General features: G+C 48.5%; 1 protein-coding gene across 1 annotated transcript in view; it reads right to left on the reverse strand.

The window, feature by feature from the left end:
• Positions 1–2,953: 2,953 nt before the first annotated feature.
• The window catches only part of parp1 (poly (ADP-ribose) polymerase 1), a 60,819-nt gene continuing 41,199 nt past the window's right edge, over positions 2,954–22,573 (reverse strand). The window contains exons 14-23 of the mRNA XM_043687287.1: positions 21,352–21,480; positions 19,432–19,515; positions 17,772–17,894; positions 14,217–14,345; positions 10,463–10,561; positions 9,412–9,564; positions 8,822–8,949; positions 7,370–7,431; positions 5,984–6,098; positions 2,954–3,683 (exon numbers count right to left, since the gene is read on the reverse strand). Coding sequence (XP_043543222.1) covers positions 3,602–3,683; positions 5,984–6,098; positions 7,370–7,431; positions 8,822–8,949; positions 9,412–9,564; positions 10,463–10,561; positions 14,217–14,345; positions 17,772–17,894; positions 19,432–19,515; positions 21,352–21,480 — 1,104 coding nt within the window. The 3' untranslated portion in view covers positions 2,954–3,601. The remainder of the gene's footprint in view (positions 3,684–5,983; positions 6,099–7,369; positions 7,432–8,821; positions 8,950–9,411; positions 9,565–10,462; positions 10,562–14,216; positions 14,346–17,771; positions 17,895–19,431; positions 19,516–21,351; positions 21,481–22,573) is intronic.

Below are 22,573 nucleotides of genomic sequence, written 5' to 3' on the forward strand. Positions count from 1 at the left end.
TTCCAGAATCCAATCTTAAAAAAAAGTGCAGTCTTCAATAAAACATGCATAAGGAAGAGAATAGGCTAACTGATTTGTTTTATTATAATCATACGTACCTAAGTACAGTGAAAAGTTTTGTTTTGAGCAGTACAGGCAGATCACAGCAAACAGGGACAGGTACAGGTTAGAGGGTGCTCAGACAGAGCGAGGTATACAAGGTTGCGGCTGCACAGGATGTACACAAAGCAAGATCAACATTATTTGAAGTTAGAGAAGTCCATTCAGCAGAGTGCTAATGGCAGGGAAGAAGCTGTTCCTGAACCTGTTGGTGGGTGTGTATCTTCTGCCTGACGGAAAAAGTTGGAAGAAAGCATTAGCGGGGTGGGAGGGGGTCTTTGATGAGCTTTACTGCAGCAACAAGAAATGTAAATGGAATCTGTGGATGGGAGGTCAGCCTCTGTGCTGTCTGGGCTGTACATACCACCTTCTGTAGTTTCTTACAGTCCTGGGCAGAGCAGTTGCCAAACCAGCCCATTCTGCACTCGGAGAGCATGCTGCATCTGTAAAAGTTGGTAAGGGTCCTTATGGACATGCTGAATTTCTTAACCCTTCTTAATTGTTGCATCCACATTGGAGGTCCAGGACAGATGGTTGGTTATTGCCCCAACTAGGAACTTGATATCTTTGACCCTCTGCACCTCAGCTCTGTTCATGTATATGTCCTCCATCTGTCTTGCTGAAGTCAATGATCAGTTCCTTTCTTTTGCTGACATTGAGAGAGGTTGTTATTATTGCACTATGATACTAAGCCCTTTATTTGTATTCTGACTCATTGTTTGATATCCATCCTACCACATTAGTGTCATCAGCAAACTTGGAGATGGCATTTATTCAGAATTTGGAGACACAGTTGTGAGTGTACAGGGAGTATAGTAGGGGGCAGAGAAAACATCCTTTGGGGGGGGGGCTCCAGTGTTTGAGTATTATTGGGGAGGAGGTGCTGTTGTCCATCTTCACTGATTGCAGTCTGTGGGTCAGGAAGCTGAGGATCCAGTTGCAGAGGGTGAAGCTGAGACCTAGGTCAGAGATTTTTGAGATTAATCTGATACAGATTATGGTGTTGAAGCTGGAACTGTAGTCGATGAGTAGGAGCCTGACATAGGGTGCCCTTGTGGTCCAGATGTTCCAGGGATGAGTGCAGGGCTAGGGAAATGGCGTTCGCTGTGGACTTGGTTTGAGGCAGGCTGGGACGCTTGAGTTAATGTGGGCTATGACCAGCCTCTCAGCACACTTTATGATTAGGGAAGTCAGAACCACTGGGTCATTCACTGGGCCATTCAACCCATCGCATCCACACTGACCCTCTGAAGAGCATCCCACCCATCCCTGTATTTCCCATGGCTAATCCACCTAACCTACACATCCCTGTACACTATGGGCAATTTAGTATGGCCAATCCACCCAGCCTGTCCAGTTTTCAACTCTGGGAGGAAAGCCACACAGACACAGGGAGCATGTGCAAGTTCAACACAGTCATCCAAGACTGGAGTTCAACCCAGGCCTGATGTGTTGGGAGGCAGCAGTGCTAACCACTGAGCCACCATGGTACTGCCAATCTGGCTGCTGTGCTGATATCAGGAATCAACACACATAAGATACCACATAAAATCTTGAACAGTGAACTAAACCTAGGGGCAAACATTTTAAATAATTAGTTAGATCCACTCTGAGGTAAATGGAAAAATAGCATATCTTTTTAAAAAAAAGTCAGGCTAAACAGGTAAATAACCATGTGATCCTCACTCTTGGACAGTGTAGACCTAATTAACTTATCGTGGAACATGAGCCGACAGCTGCATTCTCTCCTGTGTTAATAACTTTGATCTCCAGGGTTAGGTGGTGTGCTTAGGACCTTGCATGTCTTATAGGCACTAATTAAGCATCTCCCTAGGTCAGTTTGCCCCGGGCCATCACTTGTTCGGTCTAATGAGTAAACTTCATTGACAGTAATCACAATTCCAAGTATAACTCGAGAAACTTTCAATTGCTAGGCTCACCTCTCACTCCCCCCAAAGACCAAAACCGATGAATGATCAATCCAAATGGTTTCTACTCTGTCACAAGCCCCAACTCTTGGTTTGTATCATCCAACTGCTCTTAGTTTGCCAGGCGCAGTCAATTCTCCAGTCTCTGGAATGACTGCCAAGCTGTTAAGTTGTTCCAGAATCTCAGGCTGCAGGAAGGACACCAATGTGTGCACAACACTTAGGGTTTAAGATTACAGTGGGAGGACAGCACCTCCTCCTGCCCAGCATTCCCCATGTACTACAGGCGGTGTGTCAGCTTGCATTATGGGTTCAAATCCTGCCGCACTTGGAACCTGTGAACTTTTGCCTCAGGCTGGAGTGCAACCTAGGGAGCCAACAGCCTAGTGGTATTATCACCAGACTGTTAATACAGAGACCCTGGGGACCTGGGTTCAAATCCCACCAGTCCAGCTGGCGAAATCTGACTTCAACAAATATCAAGACTTCAAAGTCTAATGATTGCCATGAATGGCCTCTGGGCAATTAAGGATGGACAATAAATGCTAGGCTAGCCAGCAATGCCCTCATCTCATGAATGAATTAAAAAAACCTGTTACCAGCCTTACCTGCTGCAAAACACCCCCCCTTCACACTAACAAAGAACTACAAAGGCACAACTAATTGCATAACTGGGCAGCATGATGGTTCAGGGGTTAGCACTGCTGCCTCACAGCACCAGGGGCCCAAGGTCAATTCCACCCTCGAGCTGCTCCAGTTTCCTCCCACCAAAGACATGCAGGTTAAGGTGGATTGGCCAGTGTCCAGGTTAGCTATGGGGAATGCCGGGTTATGGTTATGGGAATGGGGTGGGTCAATGTGAACTGCTCCCACACTGTAGGGATTCTAATTATTCTCACATTATAATAAACACAGACGTACCAGGGTTTTGTTTTAAAGCCGTCCTTTATTCCTCACCTTATATAAAATGGAAAAACAAAACATTGAAGTGAAGGATGAAGTTATAGAGAAAGAAAAATGCCCATCAAATGAAGGGAAGGTAGCAAATACAAAGCAAAACCATACAGTGCTGGTTCTGCCTGCCTTAATAAAGGTGGGTTCCCTCCCTCTCTCCTCCCAGTCAGGACTTTCACAAGTAAACTAAATGCTTCCCAACAGTCAGGAAAGCCACTTGACTGGCTGAATTAAAACTAACAGCCATTACGACACTCAAACCCAAAAATATGTAGTCAGCTTGCACGTTTTCCTTTTTATATATAAAAAAAGAATTCTAACAACAATCATCCTAATTTATGGCTTTTGTCAGTTTGTCGATTGGGGGTGGGGTGCTATAATAACACCATTCCCAACCACGCCAGCTTACCCAAAGCTCTCTGCTCCCCTCCCCACCTCCCTCCCAGCACAGCTCAGCTGAGCAGATGAAGGGGAGATCTGATATTCAGCCCCCCCAACAAACCTTTGCAGGATGCAACCTCCCCCTCCCATCCTTCACTGCCCCCGGTAGCCTGGAATTTTGCAAATGGTGTTTTCTTTAAATTTATTTAGGGAGCGGAGGTTCCAAAGAAGCAGTGCGTTCACCAGAGTGAGGTTTTGAACTTGAAGTTCAGTTTCAGAAGGTACTTCAGGTTCACCTGGGCCACATCATAGACAATGTACCTGAAAGGTCATGGGTCAAGGAGACAACTCCGTCAATGAAATGCCGTGCCTCCCGTTCCTTACATGTCCCCAGTTCGGCCCCCGCCCCGGTAATTTCCCTTGTGGCCTGTTCTTCACCAAGTCTTGGCTGTCTAGTGCAGGCTGTGCCCCAGCTCACTCACCACCACCACCATCAAACCAGGAGGTGGTGCTGTCATCCAGAGCCCCAGGTTAACGTCCTGGAGAGAGGGTTTCAAATACCACTAGGGCAGGTGGGGAAATCGGAATCCAATTGGATCGAAGAGCTAGCCTCAAGGCTACCATGTAACCATCGTTGCTGTCATCTGCTGGTTCTTTAGGGAGGGAAATTTGTCATCCTTACCTGGTCTGGCCTCCACATGACTCCAGACCCACAGCCAATGCGGTTGATTCTTATCTGCCGTCTGCTGTTTCCCATTCGCTGTTGTGGGGGAGAGGGGAATGGACACTATTTCTCCCATTCGGTGTTTTGGGTGGGGTGGGGCAACACTCTTTCCCACTTGNATTAGCACTGACAGAGGCTTTCAAAGCATGGACACCAAATGGCCTCTCTCTGCACTGTACTATTACGGGAAAGGCCCTTCCACTAATTGTTGGGATGGAAAGAGTGTGAATGTGTACGTGAGAGAGAGAAAACGTGTGAGACTGAGAAGGAGAGAATGCATAAGATTAAGAGAGAATATGAGGGGATGAGGGAATATGAGCGAAAGAGAGAGAAAAAAAGTGTGACATTGAGAAAGAGGGAGAGAGCAAGTGTGCAGTCTGTATGAGAGACTGCACTCCTCTTGATTTTTGCTGTCATCCCCCAGCACAGCTCTCAATGACAGCACTATCAAATCAAAGCCCATTTCTCTCAGAACCGCATCCATTCCTGATGTTTTAATCAACTTGCTCAGACCTTGTGAGCGGGTGGGACTTGAACATGGGCCTCCACCAACAATGTACCAGAACAGCCACTAATAATAGGGCAGCTCTCCCTCACTACAGGAATGCTAGCTTGGATGTGAGGGCTTACGTCCAGAAGTGGGCCGTGAACCCAGATCATTTATTCAGAAGCAAGCATTCTACCTACCGAGCAACATTTTACAGCTCAGGGGCTTGCCTTCGCTGTGACATGAGAGATCAATGAATTTAAAATAAAAACACATCAACTTCAGGCCTTGACAACAAAATGCCATAGATAATAAATATCTGAAACAAAAATAGCAAGTGCTCAGTAAGGTCTGGCAGCATCTGTGTAGAGAAAAAGAGTTAATTGCTAGAGTCCAATACAGTGGCGGAAGGTGATGCAAGAGGGCAGGAGGGAGAAAATAACAAAGACGTGATGGAACAAAAGCAAAACCATCAGCGCTGCAAAGAGATAAAGCATTGCTTCGGAGCGAGTGTTCTTGGCAGAATAATGGAAAACTGTCTAAATAGCAAAAATCATACAATCGTTAAAGAAGCAGAACAACAAAAAGTTAAGAAGCTGGGTCTTTGCTCCTTAGACAGAAGAAGACTGAAAGGAGATTTGATTTCAAAGTCACGAGCCGGCTGCTCAGAGTAGATGGGGGCGGCACGGTGGCTCAGTGGATAGCACTGCTGCCTCACAGCACCAGGCTCCTGGGTTCGATTCCCACCTCGTGTGACTGCCTGTGTGGAATTGCACATGATCCTCGTGTCTGCGCGGGTCCCCTCCGTGTGCTCTGGTTTCCTCCCACAGGCCAGGTGAACTGACCAGGCTAAATTGCCCATAGTGTTAGGTGCCGTTGACAGGGGTGAAATGTAGGGGAATGGGTCTGGGTGGGTTTCTCTTTGGAGGGTTGGTGTGGACTTGTTTCCACACTGGAGAATCTAACTCAGATAGGGAGAAGCTGAAAACGCTCATAAAAGTAAGAAGGCATAGATTTAAAGTGACGTTTAATCAAAGCAAGCATGATGAGATTCAATTGAGTCATTCAAGAGGGTGTTTGGTGGTTATTTGGATAGTAATGCTATGGGGAAAAGGCAGGAGACTGGCATTATTGGATACAATCAGCGCAGACCTGATGAACCAAAAGGCCTCCTTCTACGCTGTAACAATTCTGGATTCAATACCTCCAGACCAGGGGCCCCGTGCTCCATTTCAAATTTGCATTTGTGTCTTATTTGGCCAATGAATCAATGATGACAAAAAAAAAATCATATTTCCAACTCCCTCCAGTTCTGAAGGAGGAGCGACCGGAAACATTAACTCTCGTTCTCTCCCTCTACAGATACCGTGAGACCTGCTGAGATTTTCCGTGTTTCCCAGAAAAGGATACTCGTTGTACAGGAGACTAGAATCGGTGACTTGTGTTTGGACACCTTTTCCCAATGGGATGTCCACTCCATTCATCTTGACCGTGGCATTAGGATCCGGAGCAGTCTTGCCGATGCCTGTGGGGAGACGGGAGGGAGAGGCTTATTTGCTACGATAGGCGTGTGGGTAGTGCGCCGCTCTTCAGGAAGAACCCACTTCACCACCCCCACCGCCATAGCCAAACAGGGAAGCGAGGCCAGCCCCTCGTACACAGCAGCCAACCCCTCCCTTTCCTGAGCTGCCGCCATCTTGAATTCAGAGTGAGGCTGCCTGGCCCCTCCACCTACAACACCATATCGCGTACCATATGGACTTACAAAGGCAGGCTGGAGTACTCCAGGCTAGATTCACCAGAGTTTAGGAGAATGGGGAGGGGGGGTGGGTGGTTGGGGAGGTGAGGTCTCACTGATAAAATGCTGATAGGGTAAAGGCAGCCTCGTACACAGCAGCCCACCCCTCCCTTTCCTGAGCTGCCGCCATCTTGAATTCAGAGTGAGGCTGCCTGGCCCCTCCACCAACAACACCATATGGACTTACAAAGGCAGGCTGGAGCACTCCAGGCTAGATTCACCGGAGTTTAGGAGAATGGGGGGGGGTTTGGGGAGGTGAGGTCTCACTGATAAAATGCTGATAGGGTAAAGGCAGGATGTTCCTGATGATGGGGGAGCCCAGAACTAGGGGTCACAGTCTAAGGATACAAGGCAGGGCATTCAGGACGGCGAGGAGGAGAAATGTCTTCACCGAGGGTGGGGAGCCTGGGGAATTCATTAGCACAGAAAGCACTCAAGGGTCAAATGGAATGTTTTCAAGGAGTTAACGTCTTAGAGCTGAAGGGGGTCAAAAGGTATGGGGAGCGAGCAGGAGCACGGGAGTGAATTGGATGATCAGCTATGATCATGCTGATAGGCACAGCAGGCTCGAAGGGCCGAATGGTCCACACTCATCCCTACTTTCCAGCCAACAGGAATGCTACATGTAACTCAGCTCACTCTTTTGCCAACAGAAGGAAACTAGCACAGTCACGTGGAGGTGGGCAACAGGAACCAGGGGTGAGGGAACTCCAGAGACAAGGTCTAATAAGGAGTGGTGGCATTTCCCAGAGTCAGTGATCTCAGCCCAACACACTGGCAGCAAGCTGTTCTTCATCAGTGTCACAAACAGAAGGAGAGAGAAATCCCCCAGATCCATCGCACTGGGCACCTTCCACAGCTCAGTGCCAGTGTTCACCTTCTGCAGCAGGTACTTTCTCGTTCCACTCTGTTCGCCACTGCCTCCCTCCCTGGGCTCAACCTCTGCCCGCTGCCCACACTGCCCTTAGCACACCCTGACACCCCACCGCGGAGTTTACCTTTCACACTGTGTTTGCCTTTCGGTAGTTTTGTAATATGATTAGCTCGTTTCAACTCGTGCCTGAAAACACAATGTTCAACAGTCAATATCCTTGGGATCAACACTTGGAGACAAAATAATCAATGGAAGGGTTAATTATTCATCATCACAGGGGGCAACCAGGTCCAATCCCAGAGCAGAGCTACACGCTGGGGCAACCAGGTCCAATCCCAGAGCTGAGCTCCACGCTGGGGCGACCGGCTCCAATCCCAGAGCGGAGCTCCACGCTGGGGCGACCGGCTCCAATCCCAGAGTGGAGCTCCACGCTGGGGCGACCGGCTCCAATCCCAGAGCGGGGCTCCACGCTGGGGCGACCGGCTCCAATCCCAGTGCAGGGCTCCACGCTGGGGCGACCGGCTCCAATCCCAGAACGGAGCTCCACGCTGGGGCTAACAGCTCCAATCCCAGAGCAGAGCTCCATCCTGGGGCGACCAGCTCCAATCCCAGAGCGGAGCTCCACGCTGGGGCGACCGGCTCTAATCCCAGAGTGGAGCTCCACGCTGGGGCGACCGACTCCAATCCCAGAGCGGAGCTCCACACTGGGGCTAACAGCTCCAATCCCAGAACGGAGCTCCACGCTGGGGCGACCGGCTCCAATTCCAGAGCGGAGCTCCACGCTGGGGCGACCGGCTCCAATTCCAGAGCGGAGCTCCACGCTGTGGCGACCGGCTCCAATCCCAGAGCGGAGCTCCACGCTGGGGCGACCGACTCCAATCCCAGAGCGGAGCTCCACGCTGGGGCGACCGGCTCCAATCCCAGAGTGGAGTTCCACGCTGGGGCGACCGGCTCCAATCCCAGAGCGGAGCTCCACGCTGGGGCTAACAGCTCCAATCCCAGAGCGGAGCTCCACGCTGGGGCGACCGGCTCCAATCCCAGAGCGGAGCTCCACGCTGGGGCGACCGGCTCCAATCCCAGAGCGGGGCTCCACGCTGGGGCGACTGGCTCCAATCCCAGAGCGGAGCTCCACGCTGGGGCGACCGGCTCCAATCCCAGAGCACAGCTCCAAGCTGGGGCGACCGGCTCTAATCCCAGAGCAGAGCTCCACGCTGTGGCGACCGGCTCCAATCCCAGTGCGGGGCTCCACGCTGAGGCTAACAGCTCCAATCCCAGAGCGGAGCTCCACGCTGGGGCTAACAGCTCCAATCCCAGAGCGGAGCTCCACACTGGAGCTAATGGCTGTATAGATAAAGAGAACTTATTCTGATGTGGCCAAGTGTTTTTAATTGAAAATTTTAAAGATTTAGGTTATGGAAGTAATGTTGGTCAATGAAATTGAGACACAGATCAGTGAGGAACAGTGCAGGTTCAAAGGGCAGAGTGGCCTAGTAAGGTTCCTATCTCAGATCAGAGTTACATGAATGACAGCTTACAGCTTCACAGAGAGACAATGAAAAGCCATTCTGCTACTCACATGTTTCCCAAAGCCACCTCTGCTAGCAGAATGAGCCCCACAGGCTCGGCCTGTGATGCGTGACAGTAATTGGCACTTTTGGAAACCATGTCAGCAAAATAGACTCCTTTACCAAACATGTAGCCGGTCTGGGAGAGAAAGAACAAATAAAAAGTAAAATGATGGAGCATTCATACAATCTGCTACTGACTCTGACCCAGGACAGACCCTCCCCTTCTCTCTCTGACCCTCTGTCTCATTCTCCCTCTCGACCCTGTGTCTGTCTGTCTCACTCTCTCGGAACCTCTGTCTGTGAACTCTAGCCTAAATCCTCCACCTGTCTCTCTCCCTAGCCCTGATCCTCTGTCTCTCACCTGAACCCCAGACCTCTCCCAAACCCCACCTCACCCCATTTCATTCTCGCCTGAACTTGCCATCTCTCCCTGGACCCTTCCCTCACCTGGAATTTCTCTCTATCACTCTTTCCCTTTCCCTCTTCCCCAGACCCCTCTCTAAATCGCATCCCAGTCTCTCTGTCTCTGTCTCACCCCTCCCCCATCTCTCACTCTCACCAATCCCTCACACCTCCCTCCCCGTCCACCGTCACTAACCACGGGAGCCTCTGGTGGAGCGATGCGGAGACCCTGTGACAAGATGCCAGCGAAGTTGGTGATGCGGGAGCCGTGCCAGAGCAGCTGTCGGTTGTGGAGTTCGCTGAAGGGCTCGAAACGCTCTTCTTCCCCCTCGCGCTTAATCTTGAAGATCTGTCAGAAAGAGAAAGGAAGGCCCCATGATGTGAAAACCGCCCCATGCCAGAATCCACACGCCACGGAGTGCCCACATTTACCTTCCCGCCACACCCCCCCACCTCCATGTATTGAGGGCTCCATTGTAAAGGCCCAGGGTGAATATAAACCAGCACCAAGGATATGGTCCAGACCCACAAGCTCCAGTGAAGGTGTTGCACACTGTCACACTGGAGCGGACTACTTGCCCATTCTTCCTGTGGCACCTTAGGCTAGCTATTTGACTGCCAAAGGCCTCCCTCCTCACTAATACACCTGAAACAAACCTGGGAGCTGGTTTTAACAGGGGAATCACACCCACAGAGAGAAACCAGGGAGCCAGTGAGACGAAAGGGCCCGTATCTCACTGTTATCAGAGTGTGAGTGAGGAGGCACCGAAAGGAATGGGCAGGAGCTAGGTCCCCGCCCTGGATTCCCTTCAATGTCGCAGGGAAAAGACAATGTGTAGGGTTACAGGGAAAAGGCAGAATGCCATTATGCCATGTTGCATATGTAGACATGACGGGCTGAATGGCCTCCTTCTGCTCTGTAAGAGCTCGGTGGTGCTCTCTATCAGTGTCAGGAACTGCCCCCTGGAGACAGGAAACAATTGCAGGCCTCTGGCAAAACCTGGAGGCTCCCTGCCTCCAGTCCTGATGAAGGGCTTTTGCCTGAAACGACGATTTTCATGCTCCTCGGATGCTGTGCTTTTCCAGTGCCACTCTAATCTCGACTCTGATTTCCAGCATCTGCAGTCCTCACTTTTGCCTGGCCTCTGACAGGAGCCTCCTTGGAAAGGGAGGCAACTCCAAACCTCACATTACCACCCGAAAGGCCTGGCCAAACACAGGCCATGAAACGCCCCCACAGCACTCACCTCCATCACTTCCAGATCGTACTGGTTGTGTGTCACAGCGTGTGTGTTCTTAACATACTCGACGATTAACTTGGCTTCGTCTGTCTCCTTGGTCAGAACCTAAGGCACAGAGTTTAAAAGACAGTAAGGAACCGAGTGATGATGAAACACGCAGTAATGTCAACGTTAGCTCCGCAGTAACCAAGCTAATGGAATGGCTACAACGTGAATGTGAAATCAGGTGAGTGACATGAAACAGCGACGAATGTCTTTAAATAAGATAGTACTCGCGTTCCTCAGGGAGCCCCGCTCTTCCTGACTGATATTAATGACAGAGACTTTGCTGTATGGGCATCATTTTAAAATGTGTGCGGGTGCTATGAAACCTGGAAGTATTGTGATCCGTGAGGATGACAGTGTCAAACTTCAAAAGGTTAAAACTTTAGCAGCCAGCCAGGAGTACATTTCAGAAAGTATATTTCTCTGTTAATGATTAGTTCCTGAAATTGTCTCTCGTGCGAGTTTTGGATGGGGTACACTATTTCATTTTATCAGCTGTTCTTCAAAATAGTCCATACTCAACTTGCCAAATCTGTATTTTCCTTCAAGATTTATGAAACGAAGACAGATGACGTGAAATATCTGTTGAAATAATGCACATCCTAATTGTTTAGCGAGCAGAAATTTTATATTCACATTTGAGATGGTATCAGTTTCCCCTTTTCTGTGTGGTACACTTTCTTCCCAATGTCTCTCTCTCCCTCTGTATTTACATCACTGTTCTCCCTGTATGGGTAATGCTGGAGACACGGATTCATGTCCCATCAAGACACACGGCAAAATTTAATTAAAAGACACATTAGAATGGCGACCAGGCCAATTGTAGAAACTCACTTGGTTCACCAACATTCCATAGGGAAGGAAATTTGCTGTTATATGTTTGTATGTTCATATGTCATTGCCTGGTCTGTATGTGGCTCCAGACACACAGCAATGCGGTTGACTCTTAACTGCCCTCTCAAATGGTCTTGAGAGCCAAATAGCTCAAGGGCAATCAGGCATGGACAGCAAATACCAGCCTTGTCTGCAATGTGTACATCCCCACATGGGAATAAAAGAATAAATCCATCTCTTCACTTCCCCCTCCCATCTACTCTCTTTCCCTCCTTTATTCCTTGCCACTCATGGGGATGGGAATAGAAGCTTGTCATGGAGTCATAGAGATGTGCAGCACGGAAACAAACCTTTCGGTCCAACTTGTCCATGCTGACCAGATATCCTAACCTAATCTAGTCTCATTTACCAGCACTTGGCCCATACCCTCCAAACCCTTCCTATTCATATACCTATCCAAATGTCTCTTCAATGTTGCAATTGTACCAGCCTCCACCACATCCTCTGGCAGCTCATTCCATACACGTACCACCCTCTGTGTGAAAAAGTGGCCCCCTTAGGTCTCTTTTATATCTTTCCCCTCTCACCCTAAACCTATGCCCTCTAGTTCTGGACTCCCCGACCCCAGGGAAAAAGACCTTGTCCATTTACCCTATCCATGCTCCCTCATGATTTTATAAACCTCTATAAGGTCACCCCTCAGCCTCTGACACTCCAGGGAAAACAGCCCCAGTCTGTTCAGCCTCTCTCCCTGTAGCTCAGATCCTCCAACCCTGGCAACATCCTTGTAAATCTTTTCTGAACCCTTTCAAGTTTCACAACATCCTTCCGATAGGAAGGAGACCAGAATTGGATAGATTTATTATCCAACACTTTCAAACGTGTTGTTTTTGAGTGGACTGCCTGCTTTAAGGTTATTATTAAGCTGGAGAAGGTTCAGAAGAGATTTGCCTGGACGTTGCTGGGATTGGAGGGTTTGAATGATAAGGGGAGGCTGGATAGACTGGGACTATTTTTCACTGGAGTACAGGAGGTTGACAGGTGACCTTACAGAAGTTTTTAAAATCATGAGAGATATGGATAAGGTGAATGGCAGCTGTATTTTCCCCAGGCTGTGGAACTTCAAAAATTGGGAGCATATTTTTAAGGTGAGAGGAGAAAGAGTTGAAAAGGTCCTGAGGGGTAATTTTATTTGATAACACAGAGAATGGTTTGTGAGTGGAATGAATTTCCAGAGGAAGCGGGGGGATGTGGGTACAGTTACAATACATTTGGTAAACTATCTTTTATTTGTCAGATATGGGCCTCGCTGACTGGCCAGTATTTGATTAGATTAGATTCCCCTACAGTGTGGAAACAAACCCTTCGGCCCAACTAGTCCACACCGACCCTCCGACGAGTAACCCACCCAGACCCATTCCCCCTAACTAATGCACCTAACACTATGGGCAATTTAGCACTGCCAATTCACCTGATCTTTTGGACTATGGGAGGAAACCCACGCAGACACGGGGAGAACGTGCAAACTTCACACAGACAGTCGGGGGAGACTGGAATCGAACCTGGCACCCTGCCACTGTGAGGCAGCAGTGCTGACCACTGAGTCACCATGCCACCCATCCCCACCTGCCCTTGAACGGAGTGGCTTGCTTGGGCCATTTCAGAGGGCAGTTGAGAGTCAACCATAGTGCTGTGGGTCTGGAGTCGTATGTAGACCAGACCAGGTGAAGATAGCCAGTTCCTTCCTTAAAGGACATTACCGAAGCAGATGGGTTTTTCTCAACAATCAACAATGGTTTCACGACCATCAGTAGATTTTGAATTCAACCATCTGCGGGAGCGAGATTTGAACCCAAGTGCACAGCATCTCTGGATTAATAGTCTAGTGATAACACCAGTTCATGAACAAGGGATCAAAGGGTTTGGGGAGAAAGTAGGAACGGGGATAGTCAGCCATGATCATATTGAATGGCTGAGCAGGCTTGAAGGGCTGATGGGACGAGTTTATGATTGGGATTATGGTTGGCATGAACTGGTTGGACCGTAGGATCTGTTTCCAACCTGGAAGACTTTATGACTCGTAGTAGTTTAATTCCTTTAATCTATATCAGGTTTCTAAAGAAAGACTAAGACAGACAGTATGCACATGTACTACTCGACCACGGCAGCTCTACACCAGTCAGCGTCCCACCCATTTCTTGCACTGCAGCCTTTTCCATGAACTATGTTCATTATTTACTTTTCTGGAGTGACGTTCTTTAGGAATTCTGGCAAGAGGAACAGGGTGGGAAAAGCGATCAACGGCTTCAATTCTAGCAATGGCCACAAATTTTAAGAAACATCCTGCTCAATGTTTACAGCTTTATGCCTCACTGATTAACTTACTGGACTGGTTCTTTTACATTCATTTAACCAGTCAGATTTTTGCAATTGTGATTTTTCTTGTTGTTATCAATTTGTATGTAAATTTGAATAAACATCATGGTACCCAGAATTAGTTTCCAAATGGACAAATGTGGATTGATTGATTTGAGACAGGTCTACAAACGGCCAAGCGGCAGATGAAACCTAATGGAAAGAAGCTCAACGGATTCATTTTGACAAGAAGAATGCAAGAGTTAATGTAACGTTAAAAAGTATAACTGTAATGAAGGGGACCAGAAAACCATCGGCCTGCTATCTCATCGGGTGAGATGAGTGGGGGTGGTTTATCTGGAAGGTCGCGCCTCAGATAAGGGGCGGGGTTGAGAGAGTGGGACCTCTGCGGTAACTTCAGCCGGTGCGGCAATGCTCTGCAGCTGTCCAGCCAACAGAGCAAACCGAAAGGTTGCGGGGAAAGGTCACTGGCGTTTGGCTGAAGTGGAGGGGGGCCCAGAGTCACCTTGATCTGTGTGTGGAGCTTCTCGTAGTTGACGTCGATGGGGTTCTTGGCGTCGTCTTCCTTGCCACCTTTGAGGAGACTGTAGGCGACCTCAATGTCCAGGAGACTGTCCAACATCTGCACCTTGGCCTGGAAATCACAGAGAGGAAGAGCAAGGTCAGGGAGGCAGCACACAACAGGGATACAGTTAGAGAGCTGGGTGACAGAGGAACAAACTGGGATCAAACACAGAAAGCAGGAGTAGGCCATTCAGCCCTTCAAGCCTGCTCAGCCATTCAATATGATCATGGCTGACTATCCCCGTTCCTGCTTTCTCCCCAAACCCTTTGATCCCTTAGAAATATATCAAACTCCTTTATGAAAACACTCAATGTTTTTGGCTACAAAACGGGCAGGTAATTTGACAGGTTCATCACTCTAGGGTGAAGAAATTTCTCCTGATCTCATACGCCCATATTGTTAAACTGTGACCCTTGGTTGGGGACTCCACTGTCATCGGGAACATTGTTCCTGTGTTTACCCTGTCCAGTCCTGTTATAGTTTATAGGTTTCTGAGATTCAGCCCCATATTCTTTGAAACTCCAGTGAAGGGATCCAGTCTCCCTTCATAGATCAGGCCTCAATCTGGTAAATCTTGGCTCCACTCCTCTTAAGCAAGTCTCCTTTAGGTAAGGATGTCCAAATTACACACAGAGGGGCACAGCAAAGATAGGGACGAGGGAGTAAAGTCATAGGCTCTTTGAACTTCTACATTAGGACATTCAAATCCCATTCTGCAGTTACTCCGGAGACTCCATGAATCACTGAGGAAGAGAGGACTATTCACATGCACACATATATATTGTGGGTGGTGAATTTTTTTGGTACTTTCAGAGTTACATTGCACTTTGCTCAAAAACCACATAAGCGACGCTCCTTCATCAGGTGATAGTGGAGGGCTCGATCGTAACACAGAATTTATAGCAAAAATTTGCCGTGTGATGTAACTGAAATTATACATTGAAGAATTGATTGTTACATCACAATGCAAATTTTTGCTATAAATTCTGTGTTACGATCGAGCCCTCCACAATCACCTGATGAAGGAGCGTCGCTCCGAAAGCTAGTGTGCTTCCAATTAAACCTGTTGGACTATAACCTGGTGTTGTGTGATTTTTAACTTTGTACACCCCAGTCCAACACCGGCATCTCCGAATCATGAGGACTATTCCCAGTTACCTGATACACAACCACAGAGACGCACCTCCAGCCCAGCCACGACCAGTTCAACTAAACCCGGGTCACAAGGACAGAGCAGTGCAGTGAGTTACAGTGAGCGAGAGAGGCACAGAGGTGTCTTTAAGATTCAACTCAACTCTGCAATAGTCCTGACATTCTGCAAGAAACTGGACAGAATCTGAAAAACCCTCTGGATATTTCACAAACTATAATGGCACGGCAAATAATTCTTGAAAGTATCTGCGGGCGTAGTGGAGGTGACACTGGACGAGGCCACTGGATCCTTCATGCCTGGAAAACTGGTGGCACCCACCAGCTAGGCCCCACTCTTCAACACCTCGCCCTCCACCCCCACACCCACCTCCCATTTCAGTCAGTGCATTCCAGATCTCAGGAATTACGCAGGGAGTGGCGGACAGCGTGCGTGACAAATTTTGCGTGCCGTGACCCAGCCTCAAAGATAGCGAAGCTTCAGTGAACTTTACTGCCGGCTTACTCTGAAACCGAATTACTGGCTGAGGGGATTCACAACGGGAAAGCCAGCTGGTGCCCAGAACGCTGCGGAATGTATAGCCCTGTCTTGTGGGAAACACCTCCCCTTTCAGCTCTTAAGACCATGAATCCAGTCCCCAGATATCAAGCAGAGCTCTCTCTCTCTATCGCCAACGGTGTAATCTTGACTTGAGTTGATAGCTAGGGACAAGAAACAACTGGCTTGAATAAGTGACAAACCTCAGATCTGAGGGGAATAGTGAGAGGTGCCGCATTTACCAAGAGGGGAGCACTGAAAAGGAATTTATTATAGAGCAAGAGAGATCTACAGCATGGAAACAGGCCCTTCGGCCCAACCTGTCCATGCTGCCCAGTTTTCACAATTAAACTTTTGCTTGCATTTGATCCATATTCCTCCATACCTATCACATCCTGTCCAAATGTTTCTTAAATAACAAAATTGTACTCGCTTTCACCACTACCCCTAGTAGCCCGTTCCAGACACTCACCACCCTGTGTGTGAAACAATTGCCCCTCTCACCTTAAACCTACACCCTCTAGTTTTAGACTCCACTATCATAGGGAGAAGCTGTTACCAACTACCTTAACCATGCCCCTGTTTAAATTTACTGACCTCTGTACGGTCATCCCCTCACAGTCTCAACATTTCCAGCCTCTCGTTATAACTCAAGCTGTCCAGTCCTGGTAGCATCCCAGTAAATCCTTTCTGTCCTTGCTCTAGTTTAATGATATCCTTTCTATGATAGGGCGACCAGAACTGCACACAGTATTCTGAACGGGGCCTTACTGTTAGTCAGCAGTAAAATTCCCAAATGCATCACTGGACCAGGTGGCCATGCAACCCATGCTAGCTCTGTGACAGAGTTACCCAATCAGCTCCACCTCCCTGCTCAATCCCCTTGGCTGTTACGATGTCTGCAATTCTCCTTTGGAATATCAGGAGGACTGAGCTTTCTCAGCCCCAAGGGACGGCTCTCAAATCTTCAAAATCCAACCCCACCAACTCGGTTCTGCATCAAATCTTCCTTCCCTTTGCTCTCTGGCTCCTTTACCCATTCTCTTCAATCCAATGCCTCGGTTAGCGACTCTCCTAACCATAGTCACCCCCCACCCCCAACTACTCCATCATTTTGGAAAATGGAAACATTCTGAATCATTTGAAGTTATTATTTGTTCACAGAATGAAAGTGTTGCTGGCTCAGCCAGTATTTAGTTGCCATCCCTGATTACTCAGAGGGCAGCTACAAGTCAACCATACATTAGGCCAGTCTGGGAAAGGATAAGCAGTTTCCTTCCCTAAAGGACATTGGCCAACCAGATGGTTTTCATAGTCATCGGTAGACTTTTAACTTCAGATTTTTATTAAATCTAAGTATAGTGGGATATGAACACGGGCCCCAGGATATTACCAGGGTCTCTGAGTTAATGGGTGAAAGTGAGGATTGCAGATGCTGGAGATTAGAGTCTAGATTAGAGTGGTGCTGGAAAAGCACAGCAGGTCAGGCAGCATCCGAGGAGCAAGAAAATTGACGTTTCAGTCAGGAGCCTTCAAGAGGAACGAGGCTGGAAGCCTCGGGGTTGGAGAGATAAACAGGAAGGAGGTGGAGCTAGGGAGAAGGTAGCTGAGAGTGCAATAGGTGGATGGAGGAAGGGGTAAAGGTGATAGGACGGAGAGGAGGGTGGAGCGAAGACGGACAGGTGGGATAGATCTTGAGGATGGTGCTGGCTTAATGATCTAGTGCCATTAGCACAGGGCTTTCACTCCTCCCCCGCCACCATCACCCAACACTGTAGTACTGTACACGTATTACCCTCCCCAGTTACCTGGATATAATCTTCGTTGTTCAGGAGAGGTGGTTTCTTCATTCCAAAGTCGTGTGGGATGAGTGTGTAGAAGCGATTGGACAGGTCCAATATCTGAGACTCCACCCCATTGTTAGCCACAACCTTAGCACAGGAAAAGACAGAGGTTTCAGTATGCACATCACAGCTCACAGCTCCTGTTCCTGCCCTTGACTGGAGACAACTGAGGTACACGATGTCCGGCGCACAGTGAGGTACGCAGAGCAGGGCAATGCACTGTCCACTCCACAGTGAGGTACACAGAGCAGGGCAATGCACTGTCCACTCCACAGTGAGGTACGCAGATCAGGGCAATGCACTGTCCACTCCACAGTGAGGTACGCAGAGCAGGGCAATGCACTGTCCACTCCACAGTGAGGTACGCAGAGCAGGGTACTACACTGTCCAGTAGACAGTGAGGTACACAGAGCGGGGTGTTACACTGTCCAGTGCACAGTGAGGTACACAGAGCAGGGTGTTACACTGTCCAGTGCACAGTGAGGAACACAGAGCAGGGTGTTACACTGTCCAGTGCACAGTGAGGTTCACAGAGCAGGGTACTACACTGTCCAGTAGACAGTGAGGTACACAGAGCGGGGTGTTACACTGTCCAGTGCACAGTAAGGTACACAGAGCAGGGTACTACACTGTCCAGTGCACAGTGAGGTACACAGAGCAGGGTGTTACACTGTCCAGTGCACAGTGAGGTACACAGAGCAGGGTGTTACACTGTCCAGTGCACAGTGAGGTACACAGAGCAGGGTGTTACACTGTCCAGTGCACAGTGAGGTACACAGAGCAGGGTACTACACTGTCCAGTGCACAGTGAGGTACACAGAGCAGGGTGTTACACTGTCCAGTGCACAGTGAGGTACACAGAGCAGGGCAATGCACTGTCCAGTGCACAGTGAGGTTCACAGAGCAGGGTGTTACACTGTCCAGTGCACAGTGAAGTACACAGAGCAGGGTGTTACACTGTCCAGTGCACAGTGAGGTTCACAGAGCAGAGTGTTACACTGTCCAGTGCACAGTGAGGTTCACAGAGCAGGGTGTTACACTGTCCAGTGCACAGTGAGGTACACAGAGCAGGGTGTTACACTGTCCAGTGCACAGTGAGGTACACAGAGCAGGGTACTACACTGTCCAGTAGACAGTGAGGTACACAGAGCAGGGTACTACACTATCCAGTGGACAGTGAGGTACACAGAGCGGGGTGTTACCCTGTCCAGTGCACAGTGAGGTACAGAGCAGGGTGTTACACTGTCCAGTGCACAGTGAGGTACACAGAGCAGGGTGTTACACTGTCTAATGCACAGAACAGAGCGATACACTGGGAGGGAGGGAGGGTAAGGGTTTAACACTTTCACGTTGAGCACAGTAGGTTTGCTCGCTGAGCTGCAAGGTTCATTTCCGGATGTTTCGTTAGATAACACCTTCATTGGGCCTACCTAGCAGGGGAACGAAACGTCTGGAAATGAACCTTCCAGCTCAGCGAGCAAACCTACATCGAAAACCTCAACCTGAGCTACATATCTTCTCAAAACCTGCTGAGCACAGTGGGATTTGAAATCTCACCCTGTGAAGGTGTTATCCTGTATCCCTAACCAGTGGGTACTGTAACAGAGAGAGAACTGCTGACTACCTGCTGCACCTCGCTGAGGATGGCATACGCACTCTGGATCTGCCTCTTGCTCAGTTTACCCAGAGGCATCTTCTGAAGGTCAATCTGTTGGGACAAAGATGATGCCAGTAAATATCAGACACTTCCACAGAAATAACAGATATGACCGCATTTCCACACTCAGTGTGTATGTACTTTGTAAATAGGAAAGAACATGTATGTTCAGACATCACAGAAGGAAGACTTTCATTTTAAACATGACTCTAACCTTGCACCTTGAATGCACTGACTGAGCTGAGATGTCACCTTTTTAAATACAACCTTAAGTTATCTTGGGACTGTGACTTGAAAGAAGTTCTGGGATTTACATATTAATCAATTGAAATCTGCATCCACATTTAAGTGATTAAAGACTTAACAGCAATCTAGGTTTGTTTAATATATCGCACCAGTTGTATGATCTTTTGCTATAAATTCTGTGTCCTATGATCCTGCCCCACTGGCTATCTGATGAATGAGTACAGCTCTGAAAGCTAGTGCTTCCAAATAAACCTGGTGGACTGTAACGTGGTGTTGTGTATATTTAACTTTCATTTTAAATACAATGCAGTTTGCAGAGTTAAGAAAACATTTGCTGGTTCTCTTCCATTTCGTCTCTGAATGACCCAGGAAAAGGCAATGATTACACCCTGCAGTCCCACACAGAGCTGCACGGCTGAATAATACCCAATCAGTCCAGTGATTGTTCGCTCCACCACCAGAGCACCACCTGGTGGCTGCAGCTTGTGAGTACAGTGTGACCAGGACCTGTTTACATAGAGAAATCCTATTCTAAATGTACACAGCTTGTTTCAACACACCACAAAGTGCAAACACTGGGACATGATGTCATGTACAGGACATCGTTTAGGCCACTTTTGGAAGTCTCCCTGCGAATAGGAAAGATGTCATTAAACTTGAAAGGGTGTAGAAAAGATTTACAAGGATGTTGCAGGGTTTGAGCTACAGGGGCTGTTTTCCCTGGAGCGACGGAGGCTGAGGGGTGACCTTATAGAGAAATATAAAATCATGAGGGGCATGGATAGACAAGGTCTTTTGAAAAGATTTACAAGGATGTTGCAGGGTTTGAGCTACAGGGAGAGATTGAACAGGCTGGGGCTGTTTTCCCTGGAGCGACGGAGGCTGAGGGGTGACTTTATAGAGAAATATAAAATCATGAGGGGCATGGATAGACAAGGTCTTTTCCCTGGAGTTGGGGGGTAGGGGGGTCCAAAACTAAACAGCATAGGTTTAAGGCGAAAGGGGAAAAATTTAAAAGGAGTCTAAGGGGCAACTTTTTCCACACAGTGTATGGTGGTATATGTATGGAATGAGCTGCCAGAGGATGTGGTGGAGGCTGGTACAATTACAACATTTAAAAGGCATCTGGATGAGTATATGAATAGGAAGGGTCGAGAGAGATATGGGCCAGGTACTGGCAAATGGGACTAGATTAATTTAGAATATCTGGTTGGCATGGACAGGTTGGACCAAATGGTCTGATTTTATACTGGACATCTCTAGGACTATGAATGTATAAGAAGGAAAACTCATGGGCAGGAAATATAGGAGGTTCAGCTGTGGGTATTTCATGGTATCATACAATAGTCCTTTTATAGGGAGCAGTTGCTAATATTTCAGCAGGGAGGCCAACTGAACAGCTTTCAATGCAATGACACAGACATGATGAGCTGAATCGTTTCCAAACTTCTCAAATTAAACCAGAGTGGGGGTCTGAATGGAGCACAATTCTAAGATGCCGTTAACGCTGGTGACACGGTCTGGTTTCCCCCCACAATCTGTCCCGGAAAATTCCTTTGGAGGGTATTCTTTTTCTCAGAATGTACACATGACCCCACAATGACCTCCCCACCGTGCCCCCTCCCCTGCAACCTGCCATACCTCAAACTCCACCATGGCTTTCTTCATACTCTCTACATCGAAGATGGTCTTGATGAGGTCCTGGACGGCTTTGTCCAGCTTGGATTTAGTATTACAATTCGCAGTGAGTTTCTTCACAGCTTCCTCATCCTGTGGGAATGAGAAACATCGATATTCTACTGGCGTTTAGTAGAATGAAAGGGGTGGGGGATGGGGGTGGGGGGTGTGCATCTCGTAAAAACTTCAACAATTCTAACAGGCCGAGACTGGGTAAAATCTACCTGATGACCATGGAGTCCGGAACCAGAGGTCTAAGGATGTAGGCTTGGCCATTTCGGACAGAGGTATGAAGTAATTAATGTCTTTACCCAGAGCCTGTGGAACTTACTTTTACAGAAGGTGCTTGGGGCCAAAACGTTTGAATGTTCCGACAGGGAGTTGGATACAATTCTTGGGGCTGAAGGGAATCAAAAAATGTGGGGAGAAAAATGGGGGCAGCCTAGTGAGTTGGATGGTCAGCCATGGTGTAGCAGGCTTTGAAGGGCCGAATGGCCAACCTGTATTCTTACTTTCTGGATTTCTGAGGGTCATTATTAGTAGATTTGAATTCTAGTGACAAGCGCGGCCAGGACTTGAATTCAGGGGGCTCTTTACCAAAAGCAGTGTGCAGTACCCTCTGGGCTTTACTAATAGTGGTACAGAACATGACAAAAACAAGGCCTCAGCTGGGCATAATCCTCACTCACGCAGTTAACCAGTCGGATCAATGATCTACCTTCGGCACTGACTGACCTCCTGAAAACTTTGCCTTCAGTCCACGTTTCCTGCAGATGACTGCGCTCCCGTCTCGAGTTTATTTATTGGGCCCACCGTCAGAGGAGGACAGTGAGGCCTCAGACGTCCCCCAGTGTCAAGGAGATCGCGCTGGGGTGGGACTTCAGTCCAGAGGGTGCGGCCGGAGAAGCTGCATTTAGTCTCCTTTGAGCAGGAAATGACAGTATGGATCGGCTCTCCAGGGCCAGCAGGGGACAGGATGGGCCTCATGGCCTCCGTGTACACTGCAAAATCTCCACGATGCTAAAGTTAGAGGCGATCTGACACTGGGGGGGGTTCAAAGGTCACTGAATATTTGGAGTGAGAGGCAGGAGGACCAATAGCCAGAGGCAGACAGGTTTATAATCAGTGGCAAAGGGGAAGGGGGATAAACAGAGAGGATTTTCGCACAGCGAAGGTGAGCCATTAA

Source organism: Chiloscyllium plagiosum, chromosome 3 (assembly GCF_004010195.1).
Source record: "Chiloscyllium plagiosum isolate BGI_BamShark_2017 chromosome 3, ASM401019v2, whole genome shotgun sequence".
Taxonomy (NCBI): domain Eukaryota; kingdom Metazoa; phylum Chordata; class Chondrichthyes; order Orectolobiformes; family Hemiscylliidae; genus Chiloscyllium; species Chiloscyllium plagiosum.